At 49.8% G+C, this 14,328-nt stretch overlaps 1 protein-coding gene across 7 annotated transcripts; it reads right to left on the bottom strand.

Annotated features, from left to right (window-relative positions):
* Nucleotides 1-582: 582 nt before the first annotated feature.
* TNNT2 (troponin T2, cardiac type) lies at nucleotides 583-14,245 on the bottom strand. Of its 7 annotated transcripts, XM_062594866.1 has the most exons (18): nucleotides 14,173-14,245; nucleotides 11,799-11,846; nucleotides 10,718-10,728; nucleotides 10,578-10,595; nucleotides 9,863-9,892; nucleotides 8,916-8,972; nucleotides 8,259-8,291; nucleotides 7,549-7,584; nucleotides 6,779-6,800; nucleotides 5,717-5,777; nucleotides 5,471-5,587; nucleotides 5,023-5,100; nucleotides 4,317-4,427; nucleotides 3,677-3,786; nucleotides 3,103-3,193; nucleotides 2,280-2,320; nucleotides 1,556-1,561; nucleotides 583-873 (listed from the first exon to the last, which is right to left on the bottom strand). In XM_062594866.1, exons 2-18 carry the CDS (start codon nucleotides 11,834-11,836, stop codon nucleotides 825-827), a joined length of 909 nt encoding a protein of 302 aa, XP_062450850.1. In that variant the 5' UTR covers nucleotides 11,837-11,846; nucleotides 14,173-14,245; the 3' UTR covers nucleotides 583-824. The 7 variants fall into 7 exon arrangements, with proteins under 7 accessions (XP_062450850.1, XP_062450847.1, XP_062450848.1 ...); XM_062594863.1 differs by lacking the exons at nucleotides 10,718-10,728; nucleotides 11,799-11,846; nucleotides 14,173-14,245 and adding an exon at nucleotides 6,901-6,969 and having other exon boundaries at nucleotides 583-2,320; nucleotides 7,549-7,626; nucleotides 9,863-9,889; nucleotides 10,578-10,675; XM_062594864.1 differs by lacking the exons at nucleotides 10,718-10,728; nucleotides 11,799-11,846; nucleotides 14,173-14,245 and adding an exon at nucleotides 6,901-6,969 and having other exon boundaries at nucleotides 583-2,320; nucleotides 7,549-7,623; nucleotides 9,863-9,889; nucleotides 10,578-10,675.
* Nucleotides 14,246-14,328: the final 83 nt, after the last annotated feature.

Genomic DNA, 14,328 nt, shown 5'->3' with positions numbered 1-14,328 from the left:
ATCTGCACCCCTGGAAGGACAGATGGATGATCACTCCACACTGGCTCTTTCCTTTATCTCACATCTTCATTGCAAGCTGTCAGAAACATGAAGAGGAAGCAAACAAAGTCTGCCTGGGCCTTTCAGGCAGGTGTGGGAATAGGGACAAAAGTGGCCTGTCAGCAAGACTTCCAAATAATCTAGGGAGCAGGGGGCTTGGAAAAGACTCACCAGACAGTTCCCCTATCCATGCTGCTCCACAGGGCAGGCCCTGACATGGACAGGAGTGAGGTGCTCTAATACAGTACAGCAGGAACAGAAGTGGCCATAACTAGGATTACCCCAGACTGCCGCAGAACAAGCAGGTCAGACCACTGAGGTCTGTTACAGAAACCTCCCAAGAAATTCAGATGTGAGAGGCTGCAAGGCAAGGGGACATGTTACTCAGGAAGTCTGCTGAAATGCTCCAATGGTCACTGAATGTCCTTGTACTCCAGCACTGGGGGGGGGGCGGGTCTGAAATTGTGCTTGCTCAGTAGAGCACTGCTAGGATTGTCTGATGCCTGTTTCCTCTACACTCAGAGCTTGAACATGGAGACAATACCCCCTCACCATTCTTCTTTATTTACAGACACAACATCATCTAGGGGTGTGGAAATGAGAAACAACACCTCACAAAGGACCATAGACAGTGGTGCACCTGCAGCAAGGTCCTTGTAAGCACTATGCAGTTTTATGGCCGGGGAGAGATAGAGGCAGGCTCCATGACCTAGGGAAACCAGCTGGTTGACCAAAAGGCAATATGCCTCTCCATGGCTGAGCCTCACCTTTGCCTTCTAAGTCATCTATTTCCACCGGCCACCAACCATGGTCTTCCCACGGGCAGCCTTTGACCTGGAAGGGAAGCAGAAAGGCATGTGCAGAAAGGCATTAGTGAATGTGAAAGGAGAGAAGAGGAAGGCTCCATCTGAGAAGAACTGGAGTCCCTGCAAAGGGTATCATGGGACCAGTCTTCTCTGGTTGATGCTCACTGCCTATCAGAGAAGGAGGTCTTCAGTAGCATCTTCCTCAGGTCAGGCCTTAGGACCCAGATCGGACTGTGCTCTGGGACTGTATGAGAGCAAGCTCATGCATTTCACCAGGTATTTCTAAATATCCCTGATACCCTTCCCATGTTCCTCCCTCTTAAGGATTGTTCAGAGAAGAAATGAAGGATTTAGATCTTTGGCTACATAGAGATAACAACAACTGCACAATCTCTCTCTCAAGAACCGGAAGCTGTGAGAGTGTGTTAGCCAAGACGCACTGCCCACTGCACGACTCTGCTTAACCAGCATCAGCGAAACAGCTGGTTCTCTGCACACAGATCAGCAGAGAGGAGGAGGAGGTGGCTCAGATGGTTGGTAAAGAACGTTTCTGGCCAGACATTTTATCCCAAGATAAAATGCTCTACCTGCTGATCACCAGGACTGCCTCCTCCCCTCAGATCTACTTCTAAATTCATTTTAGCCCTGTGTGTCCATGCAGCTCACTTGCAGTGGGAGAAACACAGCACTCAGAAGTTGCCTGTACTCACCCTTTACTGCAGGAACAGGCCATGTTAGGGTAGAAAAGAAGAGAGACTTGGTGTAAGCAGGAGGGAAACTGCTAACTGGCAAACAGTGCAGACTAAGCACATGTCATCTGAGAGGACAGGGCAGGATGAGGTTGTGAGAGCAGCATGGTGTTCCCGAGGGTAAGGGGATGCTGAGACTGACATGCCTCTGCCCTGAGAGTGCTATGAAGGCCCCCAAATCCTATGCAAGGGACACAGAGACAGGCTCCCTCTCCTTGCAGAGCTGCGCTGCTCCAACAGCCCAAGAGATTTCCCTTCCCATACAAGGTAGGCTCTCCAGTGTCTTCTCTGAGACACTGGGCAGAGCCACCAGGGACTGGTGCAGGCTAGCAAGTCCTCTAAAGGACACGAGGCTCCATACCAGAGCTTCCTGCAGAGACAGAGGTCTCTGCATGGGATTCATCCCTAACCAAAACCTGGAGGGAGAAGCTGATGGAGGTAGGAGGCAATGGGTGCCTCAAAGGGAGCAGAGCAGCATAGACCAAGGCTGCTGGACCAGACCTGCAGGTCCATGAACAGCAGATACCAGTGGGACCACTGGCAGGAGCAGAAAGAAAAGCAGAAGGGTCTGCTAGAGTGATAGACACCAGGAGAAAGACAGGGAGGGACTTGTGACAAGCACAGTAGGGCACCTGGAAGGGCAGGAAGAAGGGAGGAAGGATACTTGGCCTGCCCAGTTACTTACACCTTCTGGTGATCATTAACACGGTTTCGGAGAACATTGATCTGCAAGAGAAACACAGGTGGATGGTGAAACCTGGTAGGATGCCTCATGTCCAGCTGGGGACAGGGATTGGGGTGAAGGTGGACCACTGCTCTTTCCTTTCCCTAGCAGTTCTTGTTTGGCTGCATAGGGTTTAGCTTGGGCAGCCACAAGCCCCATCCACTACTGCTGGGTCAAAGCCAGAATGCGAAGCCTCAGGCACTGCCATACATGAAGCTGAGGCAGAGCTGAGTACTAGACTACTAGACTACTAGAGTACTGCTTATTTAAGGTAAATGCAGTACAGTGTATCAATGCAGTGGGAAGCCCATCACAGTGTGAGGGCATGTATCCCCAGGAGCTGAGAACCCACCAGGCCACCATGCAGCCCATCTCAGAAGCTGTGAGCCCTGGCTTTACAGGGCGGGGGTTGAATGGAGGTTATTTCCTCACCCCCAAGACTCCCAGACATCCTCCAGCATTTCCTAGCTTTGTGATCAGCCTTGCTAGGACGTGGAGGCACACGGTTTGCAACTGCTGAGGTGGAATTTTGGGAAGACTGAGTTCGATCCTGGGTTATGTCCAAAAGAGAGGCCAATGTGTCTCACTTCTTGATGGTGCAGAGCCTCTGAGGCATTTTCTACCCCTTCTGAAGGAAAGAACAGGCCCTTTTTTCTAATGCAGGTAGCTTTTCTGTAACAACACCATCAGCCAAATGACCCACTTCATCTCCCAAATAGGAAAGCAAACAGATGGATGAGACAGGCATTGAAAGGGCAAGCTCAGGGATGGCTTTGCAGCTCACCTCATATTTCTGCCGCTTGAACTTTTCCTGCAGGTCAAATTTCTCCGCCTCCAGATCACGGATGTTTTGCCACAGCTCCTTAGCCTTTTCTCTGTGGGAAGAGCTGGCTGATATGAGTGCAAAAAAGGGACATGGCACATAGTAGGTCACTGTAGGAGGACAGGGTAGGGATGCCACTCCTTGCATGGCATGAACCATCTAGCCTCCTCCCCCAGGACAGGTCTTTTTGCAGGCTCCTTGACCAGCCAGGGAGGTGTTGGCAAGAGGTAATGCCAGTGCCACGCATGTGCTGAGCCATGGGTGAGGTCAGGACATGCACGTCCCATGCATGTGATGTGGCTCCCTCTGATGGCCAGCACTATCAGCAGCAGCCCAGCATATGTAGCCCTGCAGAGCCATGGGTGCTGATGCCTCAGTTGGGATTTTGTGGCCCATCGCTCAGCTGTGTTACAGCCCTGTGGTCCAAACTGAGAGTCCATGACAGCACACCCATGCGCTTGGGTGGCGCTCCAAGAGGTGGAAGTTGGAGCAGGTGGGCCTTGTCTTGGATGCCCCTCCTGCAGCTCATCCTCACCTTAGCTTGTCTTCATTGAGGTGGTCAATGTTCAGGGGCTTCCGACGTTCACTGAGGATCTTCTTCTTCTTCTCCCGCTCTGTTTGCTTCTTCCCACCCTTTTTCTCTGTCTGAAGAAACCATCAGCTGATCACAAGGAAGAAAATCTGTCTAGTCATTCCTTCTCCCTCCTTGCCTGGCCCCAGCTCCCCCTGCCCATCCCTGGCCCTACCCCAAAGCCCATCCCTTGCTTTGGCCTCCAGTGCCCTCTGCTTTTGGGACACGAGAAGCACATGAATTCTTCAAGGAAATTTTGGCAACACTGGACAAGACAACCCCTCACAACACATCTGGCCCTTAAGTTACCTTTCTGCCTACTCCTGCTTTCTCCTGCCCCTTTGCACCTCTTCCCTACCTCTGGGGGCAAAGCTGAACTCCCCCAGTGTGTGGGCTTGGCTGGCATCTGCAAAGCAGAGCGCTAAACTCAATTAGGCCTTCTGTCCACTGCTGTGACCTCACTGCAGTAGTTTGCCTTCTTCAGCTTATAGAAACCACGATCCACCAGGAGTGGAAGAGCTGAACAAGTGTGGCCAGCCCACAGTTAAACCCTTCCTGAGGACACCAGCAGCTTCATGTAAAGCGCCCCAGGGCAGAATCAAACCTTCTGCATGTAGCCTCCGAAATGTAGCATGTTGGAGAAAGCTTTCTTCTTCCGGGCTTCTTCTTCAGCCCTCTTTCTGGCCTCCTCTTCCTCTTTGCGAGCTTTCTCTTCCTGCCAAGGTTAGAGGTGGATTAGGAGAGGATGGGCAGAGACCTCACAGACAGGGGTACTGGCTTGCATGCAACCTGACAGCTTATGCTCCTGTGTGCTCCAGGGCTGTGCTTGTGCTATGAGGCCAGCTGTGGAGAGGAAGGCTTGAGCAGGCTGCGTGTGCTGGCAGACTAATGACACTGACCAAAACTACAGAACGCCACTCCCCAAGCTGAGCAGCCCATTCCCATGGTTAGAGATTACTGCTGCAGCTGGAGCAGCCCGTGTGTGACCCCACTCCTGATCTCCTGACTCAGAAGGATGCTGACACACAGCTGCTGTTTCTGCAGTGGATTTCAGTCTCCCTTATGGCCACTTACACAGTCCCACTCTCCTCAGCACAGGTCATGGCTATGCAAAGTGGCTTGCCAGGTCAAGCCCTAGGGATGCTGGAGGAGCTCCTGCAGCAGGGTTGGATGCACTGAGATGCTCAACAAGACAGCATTGCCACAGCACAGGAATAGGGAATGACAGCTGCTCCAGAGAGGGCTGGTGAAGGGCAACACCAGCCTCAGGGGTGCAGTCAATCCTCCCTGGCCCCAGGAGAGAAACTCACAGCCATGCGGGCTTGACGCTCCTTCTCCCTCTCACTGCGAATCCGCTGCTGCTCGGCTCTTTCTGCTCGTCGTTGTTCCTGTGGAAGCAGAGGGCATGCCAGTGAATTTACATCCTCTTTGTCCCTAGGAATATATCTCTGACCCCAAAAGCCAGGGATCTGTGAGCCCCAAGGGCAGATCTCCTCTTCCACTTCTTCCAGGGGAGTGCATGGACTGCAGTCCACCATGGAAGGTGCCTCTAGGGTAGGCCTGCAGCATTGCATTAGCCAGACAAGGGACATTCCTGGCACTGAAACACAAAGATCTGGCTCAGACCTCAGGTCATCTCTTGCAGGGTCATAGGATGCCTCAGGTCTTGCTCTAGGGGCTGTGGGGAAGCAATCATGCCTCTTTGCCCACTGGGGAGTGGGTGACAATAGTAATAAAGGTACAGAGCTGCAAACATACAATCCTATCTTTGAGGGAGATTAGCTCCTCTTCCTCCTTCTTCCTACTCTCAAAGTGGGCTTCGATGAGGGCCTGTAGTTCATTCAGGTCCTTCTCCATGCGCTTGCGGTGGATATCCTGTACCAGACAGAGAAAAGCAGTGATTGTGATATTCACATGAATAATACCCTCCAGGAGCTGCAAGAGCTGCTGGGCACGGTGTGGAGGAAGGATAAGAGAGGAACACCCCATGGGCATACTACTCACGTCAAAATCCACTCTCTCCCCATCTGGGATTTTAGGGGGCACCAGGTTTGGCATGAAAAGCCTGCAATCGAAGGTTAGCAGGAGGACAGTGAGCCAGATGACCTGGGGCAGGATGGACCTTTCATGTGTACACTGATTCAACTAGCCTAGATCTCTGAGCTTCACTGCCCCCAGAGATGAAGAATGAGCATATTTTGAGGACAGTGAAGTATAATGCTGCTACCTAGAGGCTGCCAGCTAGATAGCCTAGGAAGAAGACCTCTGTCATTCCTGGGAAGCACTCCAAGTGCATGGAATAACATAGCTGGAATAACTCCGCAAGCAGCGGACAAGTTTGTTGGCCGTATCTCTTTGCTAGGCACCCCAGGGCTGGCAGCCACCCATATTGTTTACCCAAAAGAGTGTGGAGGAATTCTGTGCTCCAGCATAACCTGACACACAGCACTGGTACCCATCCTCTCATCTCCTATGGGATTGAGGGAGGGCAGGAGATCCACAGCAGGGGCACATAAAGACACCAGGGTATGAGATCACAGTTGAGGACAGATCTGCTTCCCAAACTGCAGCATCCAGATGCTCTGTGAGGACATCTTAGGTTCCTAGGAATGTCTCACGGCTCCTTTCCTTCAGCCACATGATCCTGTTTCAGGGATGCTGGTTCTTCTGCAAAGCCCTACCCCACTGCAACTATGGCTGGGAGTATAATGGGGAGGAAAGACCTTGGCTATACTGAGGACTAAGTACCCAAGGGTGCAGAGAGAAGCACACAAGTGTTTTCCAGCTGCAGAGTCAGACAATCGCTGCACCTCCTCCAAGAAACACACAAAATGCTTCAAAGGTGCCAGTTGTGATACATTCTCAGGATTCCTTTCATATTCTCTGTTTGCCTATCTGTTCTTCTTCCTTTTTCTACCTATGACCCAGTTCCTCTCTACTTTCATGCTTCTGAGGCCTCAATATCCCACAGATCTCAGCTACATGCACATCACACAGAGCTCCTAGCCTGGCACCAGACAATTCATAATTCATACTTGGAACCACAGAAAATGTACCAACACTTACTTGGGCTTTGGCTTCAATTCACCTGCAAGTCCACAGGAACCAGACAAAAAGAGAGCATTAGTAGAACAGAGGCATTTGCTTTCACATCTCAACCCAAAGTCCATAAAACTGAGCCAAGCTACCTCTTTCCCGGCAGCACAGGCTGTGTGACAGATTGTCCTCCAGTGGAGAGGCATGTACAGAGTATCCAGCTATGAGAAACATGCCAAATTCTGAGACACCCACTGATGATCCCCACTGAGCTGAGGGGTATTCAGAGCATCCTCTCTCCTAAGAATAGGCAATGTTGCAGGGCACATGATAAACAGGACCCATTCCACCTGGCAGCAGAATCCCGCAAGCTGCGTCCATTCTTGTTCAGATTCTTGACTGCCTGCTCCATCTGGGTAAGCTAGCACAGACCCAGTTCGAGGCAATGTGTGTGAGCATCCCAGCATGCCAGTGGCTTGCTTGGTTTCTCTCCCAGCCTCCTTGCATGGACATGGCTGTCCCCACTGCAAGTGAAAACCCCAGTGACCCTGTGACTCGTGATCTCTCAGGGATCAGCCCCAGGCAGGAAGGCAACAGTGACACCAGCCTGTGTTTGGCTGCGCCTTCCCTGTTCCAGGTGAGCTCTTCTTCCTCAGCTGCCCACTAGGGGAGGTGCCAGACCAAAAAGAGGACCTACGTGATGGATGGGGAGCCTGACAGTGGCAGGTACCCCCTTACACAGGTGTAGAGACACTCCCTCTCCCCACTACTCTCCAGAGGAATGAGGGTGGATACTTTACCTTCCCCAGGCTCCTGCTCTCTGTCCCCCTCTCCACCTGTGGAAAGCATGATGCTCTGGCTCCAGGGGTCCAGTACTGCTGTCCATCCAGCCCAAGCAGGGAAGCAGTGTGGTTCAGCTAGGCTGTTCCCCTCTGCCCCATGACCATGCGTATACCCGTTGGAAAACCCATCAAGGAACCCAGGGCCTTGGAGCGGATCTGCATGGCTGCAGTGGGAGGCAGTCCAGGTGCCAGGACCACAAATCAAGGTGCAAGGGCAGAGCTGGCCTCAGCAAGGCCCTGAGGAAGCTGAGCAAGAGGGCTGAGGGGCTCCAGGATGAGCGGAGCTAGAGTAGATCCTTTACATACATTATGGTCCCCCAAACAGGCTGAGAGCACCCTAAATCCTCTCCAGAAGGAAAATAGATGCACCTTGCAAAAACTCATGCTGGGAAAGTAGGAGTACTGCCCTTTCCTTCTTTATTTTTGGTGAATTTCTTACCTAGGCAGCCCAAAGCTCTCACATTTGTCTCCTGCAGGCCTCCTGCTGCCTTTCAGCACCAGCAGAGGAAGGAGCCAAGGACAGCTGTACTGCATTTACCTCAGGTTCTCTATTGTCAGCAGCAGCTCGATTTGACACTGAAAATCCCCATGATAAGGGGCTAGCATCTTGTGGGTTTGGGATCAGGACTGAACTGGCCAAAAATGATCCTTTCTCTATCCTGCTTTACCTTCTCCTGGTGCTTTATTTTCATCTTCTTGTTCTGTTTCAAAAGCAACAGGGAGAATACAATCATAGCATCCACAGGCAAGTAAAACCACATCCCCATCCAGCATGGAGGGGTCCCAGCATCTTGCCTTCCCCACAGCTCAGATCTGATCCAATACTCCATCAGAATTTTCCATTCAAGGATGTATATCAGACAATCCAGACTACCCCAAATAAGTCTCATGAAGTCCAAAACTCTTTGGATGGTTAGACACATCAAGGCATGACACCATTCAGTGGATTCCTCACTTTGAGGCAAAATGGACCTCTTGGTGGAACTCTTTTTTTGGCATTATTTCAGTGTGCTGGACACGACTGTTTTGGAAACAGGTTAACAACAAGCAGAAAACACTGTTATCCTCATGCTTGCACACCCAAGGGTCTCAGCATGTGGTAAGATCAGGAAAGGGCAGCTCAGCTTTGTCACCCATTTATGGGAAGCCACAGATAAGGGGGAAAGCGAAGCTGGGTCTGATGTTGACTTGCTGTCACAAGCAACACTGGAGCATCTCACCCCATGCTCTGCAGCACAAGAGGAAGAGCCAGCACCCCACCAAAGCAGAGCAGATGGCTGGAGCCAGCTGAGTTATGGAAGCTCAATAATGAGGCCACCACGTACCTTCTTCCTTGGTTTCTTCAGTTTCCTCTTCCACTTCCTCTACCTGTTCTTCCTGATCTGTGGGATAACAGGCAGTGTGAGTCCAACAGCTGGAGCTCCCTCTGACTCCCTACAGACCCAAATAACAGGACATCCTGCTGCACTGAGCCAACCACAGCAAAACCAGGAGAGAGGCTCAGAAGGAGAGGTAACCATAGGAGAAAAAAGAAAAAAAGAAAAAAAAAAGCAGTTCAGAAAGCAAAGGAAAGCTAACTCATGGGCTGGTCTGTCTGCTTAGGTAGGGAAAAAAAAAGAATTTATATTCACCTCCTGGTTAGTCCCTCATTCCCTCTCCTACCATATGTGAGCCTCTGCACTGCCACACTCTCAGGCAATGCAGAATGAAAGGACCAGACACCGTCCGGGACTACTCTTGCAGAAATCCGCACTATACAGAGATACTAAGTCAAAATACCCTCTTTCTTAGACCCCAGGGCAGGCTAGGAGTGATTTCTATTGCTCCCAGTAAAGAACAAGCCCAGATGACATTACAGAAGGTGCCTTCAGCTGCTCTGTCTTATTTATGATGCCAGTGGAGCATCTTTTCCACTGGAGGGAGCAGTATCCCCACAAGAGTCATCCATCAGAATCAGAGCAATGCTGGGACTCCCAGGTCCTGGAAGGCCCTGAAGAATTTGTGGTCCCATAGCCCAAGAGAAAGAAAAAGAAAGAAGGCAATAAACCATGGGCACGTTTGCTCCATGAATGAAAAGTAGAAACCACAGAAACTGAAGCAGATATGCATAGCACAGCACTGCATGAAGGGGGGAACACAACAAGCAACACAGAGAAGTGGAAGAATGAAAGAAAACCATTTCCCAACCAGGGAAAGGCAAAAAGACACAACAACCCACAACATATTTGTAACATCAGCAGAGAAATGAAGTAAAGAAAGGTGTAATAACTACCGTCTTCTTCCTCTATCCATTCTTCCTCTTCTCAGCCAGGGAGGAGTGAAAGAAATAAGTGAAGTTAGTCAGATGCCATAAAGCTGTGGGGTCTAGCAATGGTGTGCAATTAGATGAGGACTCTAGTACTGCATTGATTTCTCTCTTGTGCTGCTTTTTTGCTTTTAATATTCAGGATATTTTGCTGTGCAGTAGCCCAGGCCATCTTGCAGGGCTCTGAAGCAGTAAGAGCTTTCCTCAGCAAGGCCTACAATGCAACCTCAGCCCAGCTGAAATCCCATAGCTGCTGAAAGCACAGTGAGGTTTGCTTCTTCATCAGACTGAAGCAGTTGGAAGTTTGTGCTCCAACATAATTAATATAAATTCAGCTGACGCTCCAGCTTTAGGTGTGTTACTGTGCTTTCATCAGGTTGCATTTAGGAATGAGCAGCAAAAATCTGAGTCCAGCATTTCCTCCCGCCTCCCTTTCCCTGTTCAGATCTGGGTTTTGAGTCAAGGCCTCTCTCTGATGAAATAGGTCCTGAGAAAAATTAGAGCTAGTTTTTCTCCACCTGAAACATCAGTGGGAACTATCTGGAGCATGGTTTCATAGGCCTTTTCTGGTCATGATTTACCCATTGCAGTCAAGCAACTTACCACTACAAACCACTCAAGCAAAAGACTGAATCAACAGCAACAGTCTCTTGGTCCTTGTAACAGCCAGTGAAACACCTACCTTCTTCGATGTATTCCTCTTCACAGAGCACATATGCGCAGGGGAGAGAGAAGGGAAAGAATGTGCTAGTTATTGAAGTTGCTCTGATCGTTTCTCGGTTTCAGTCTCCATGTGGCTGCAGATGCTCCACATCCTCTTACCTTCCTGCTCCCTGCAAAGCATGATGCAAAGTTAAATTGATCCACTGAGTTAAATTGATCAGCTGCAATGAGATGAACATGTCAATCAGTAGTCCAAATTTGAATTCCCTCAAGGGTGGCTCCCCTTTTTCACAGAAACAGGCAATGAAAATGTGGCAGATTGGTGTGTTGCATACAGTAATGTGCCAGTGGGGACAGGAAAAGACCTAGATCATCCTGCAGGCTAGGATGTTAGGAGCTGAAGTACTCAACTTACACTTTTACACTGGTCAGAGCACAACACTGTTTTGCAGCATTAACTTGCTGAGAAGATCAAGTGACCACGGACTGCAACTCTGGACACAGGTATCTCATGTCCTACCTTTGCCCCAGACTCCTTTCCTGACTTTGGGTGAGTTGCACAGTCCGTCCCTGGGTGCGCACAGGAATACAAGACATAAGGGACAGACCCACTACCGAGATATAGGAGGCAACGGGGGCATCCAAATGCAAGCAAAGGATTCAAATCTACTTTTGGGGCTGGCAGATGAGAAAACCAGGAGCTTTGTTCAGGCTGGCGCCTATAGCCACATAGCTCAGATATGGAGCTCCTTCTGCCCCAGGTGCATGTAGTGCGTTCTCGTGCTTTATGTCGCAGCAGCCCCCACCCAGCTTCCTCTACCCAGCAGCCCTCACTGTTCTCAAACTCAGGCCTCATGACGGGATGCTCTGGGGTGGCACTAGGACACCCATCAGCAGCAGATTGATAAACCTGTCCTTTTCCCAGCTTTGTATCACCAATTTAGATGGCATCATTTTTAGTGCATGGACTGTCCCCTTGCCATGTATGTGTTCGTACAGATCCTAATGCAAAACAGCCTTGCCACTGCTGTACATCTCAACACTATTGTGGCAGTGGTGCAGAAAGGCACAGGAAAGGCTCTCCAAGTGCTTTCACCATGGATGCCTGCTCCAAGTGGTGTGGAGTAACAACCAGAGCTGATGCACCATGAAAGAGCACCTACAAGGAATGCTGCAACCCTGCGGAAAGACAGAAATAAGGAAGAGAGGAAAAAAATGTGTTTAAAAATGCAGCACTTACTGTTCATATTCTTCGACAATCTCTTCAGAATCCGACATGCTTGGTTATCTAGCAGAATTCAAGGCAGATTGGAAAGAGTGAGTGTTAGGAGCTGAGATAAGGACAATCACAGCCTGTCCTTCAGCAGCTGAGACACGAACACAGAGATGCTGTGCCTCTCCAAAGTATTTCCCACTGCCAGCTGTGAGCTATCCCCAGCCAGGCTGGGTGCTGCAGTATTTCAACTGAGATAAGGCCCCCTTTCCCTTCCCTCCTGTCCCAGGATCACAGCTTACCTCAAATAAGAACCAGGAGATTAGGCACAGCCTCATACAACACTGATAACTCTGGTCAGGAGCCATGTCCAGGACACGTAGCACCCCTCGCCAGAGTGATCTCAGGGTGTTATATTTGCTCAGGGCATGGGAAAAGAACTCAATTATAAAGTTCAGCTTGTTTTGCTTCCTGGCTATTCTTAGCTTTGTTAGGATACAGAGATTGCAGGGACATCCTGTTATCTCAAATTTACAGGCCTGCAAAAGCAACAACATGAGATCTCAGTGAAACCTCCCAGTCCAGCCCTTTGAGAGCAGAGAGAGCTCTGGAAAGAGCGACCTGGACTCTGCAGTAGCATCATTATCCTGTTTTTGGCTCTGTTGCTGAGCTGCTGAAGGACACTGGATTAGTTATGACTTCCTCCCATACCTTTGCTTCCTCTTATGCAAGGACAGAAAAGCACCTTGCAGGCTCCTCAGCCACAAACTGTCACAGAAATGACAGTTACATCTTTTAGTAAGATCTCAAGCACCTTAAATCCTCTCTCCTCCATTCCATCTGGGCTTTGCATTAAGCAAGGGCACACCTTAACCTATTCAGAATTTAATTCTTTCCAAATCCTAGGATCCAGCATGGCATTTACTAAAGATGAGGTCTAATCTTGCAAAAGCATCACAAAATGTATAGGAAAAGAGACAGTGCTCGTAACAGAAGCTGATTTAACAGACACTGTTAAATCACTCCAGATTTAGCTGAAGTGGGAGTCACTCACAACCTGATCTAGCAGTAGGGCTAATAATTTTTTTGAGGAGTGTAGCTAGAAAGGTAGAAATGACGATGTTCCTCTTCCCAGCACCTCTGTGTCCTTCCCAGCCATGTTCAGGTGGACTTCAACATCATTTCTGCTCATCATCCCATCTCTGTCCAAGTTCCCCCTGATGCTGCATCACCAGCTTTGTGCAGGCCAACCATCCCATCAGCTTCCGGTTGTTGGCTCAGCAGACCATTTCTGAGTATTGACCAGAGCCTCTGCACAGTCTCACCACTACTTGCATTCATGCCAAACCTAGGCAAAGTTGAGATGCAGCAGGACAGTTTAAGGCAGTTCTAGAAATAACTTCCATGTGCTAAACCACCTGTTACCAGAGCAGCTCCGCTTCGCATCTCCTCTTATCAGATGTCTGGGAGCAACTGGTCCTGGCTACATCTGTTCAGCATTTATTACTCATGATAGGTGGGACAGGCTTTATGATCACTTACTAAAGATGCTGACTGCCTGAATCCACAACAGGAATCCACGGGCGCAGAAAAGATGCATTACAATGTAAGTGCCTTTGCACACTGTGTAGCTCATAGAGCTCTGTCAAATCTCACTTCAGAGCAATGACTCAGACAATGTTTTCTGGAGACAAATGATGTCAGGATTCATTCTCGTCATTGCTCCAGGCTTTCCCTTCTCTGTAACAGATCTGAGTCTTAGTCCTAAGCGTCTAAGACTTGCTATGATTCTGTCAGGCCACAAGAATGGAGAAACACTGCAGACCTCCTAACCAGCATATTACAAACACGCATTTGTGAAAATATGTTTCTACACTTCCCTTCACATCCCCTTTCATGTATCACCAGATCCCCACAGAGCAATTATTGATAAACAGCAGCAAAAACAGGAATGTTAAGGAGATACATGAGAAAAACTAATGTTATACCTCTAATACTCCCTGCTGGCTGCGAGAGAGCCAAGGGCCAGATTGGCCACCAGTCGCTGACACAGTCATCACATCCATCTTATCCCACCCAAAGACACAGGGAATAGGGAGCTTTATCAGGTGACTCCAGAACCACAGCAGTCAGGATTCTTCTCAGTCACCTTGGCATGAACCAGCGGTAACTCAAATGGAGCCAGATACATTGCAAACACAAACTCACTGAAGAGGATCCTGATGCTTTATCTGGAGGAATGCCTTTGTGGCAGAAAGACAGTCATCAAAGTGGAAGCAGCTGAACAGGGCCAGTAACTCCAAGCCAAATCCCTTCCAGGTGTTTAATGACTGCACTTTTATAGCAGAGACTGAGCATCTTTCGGCACGAGTAGACACTCTTCCCGAGCCTGGCACCTTACCTCTCCCACAGGGTGCAGGTGAGATCCCACGGAGCCCAGTGGAAGCTGGCAGGCGTCTGAGAAATGCTCTTTGGAGGCAGGAGGCTTTAAGGGGGCTCCAGAGCCCACCCCCAGGCGGGCAGCGCCGGGAGGAATGCGCCCGGCGCCCAGTGAGGA

Source organism: Rhea pennata, chromosome 25, assembly GCF_028389875.1.
Source record: "Rhea pennata isolate bPtePen1 chromosome 25, bPtePen1.pri, whole genome shotgun sequence".
NCBI lineage: Eukaryota > Metazoa > Chordata > Aves > Rheiformes > Rheidae > Rhea > Rhea pennata.
Note: the sequence above shows the minus strand (reverse complement) of the source record. Positions and strands in the feature narration are given on the sequence as shown.

Excerpts from the sequence above, each read along its gene's own strand:
- TNNT2 (XM_062594866.1), bottom strand. The coding sequence starts at position 11,836 with ATGTCGGATTCTGAAGAGATTGTCGAAGAATATGAACA. Across the intron at positions 5,588-5,716 it reads GGGAGAGAGTGGATTTTGAC|GATATCCACCGCAAGCGCAT; the intron begins GTGAGTAGTATG and ends TGTCTGGTACAG. Across the intron at positions 3,787-4,316 it reads TCGGAGGCTACATGCAGAAG|ACAGAGAAAAAGGGTGGGAA; the intron begins GTTTGATTCTGC and ends TGGTTTCTTCAG.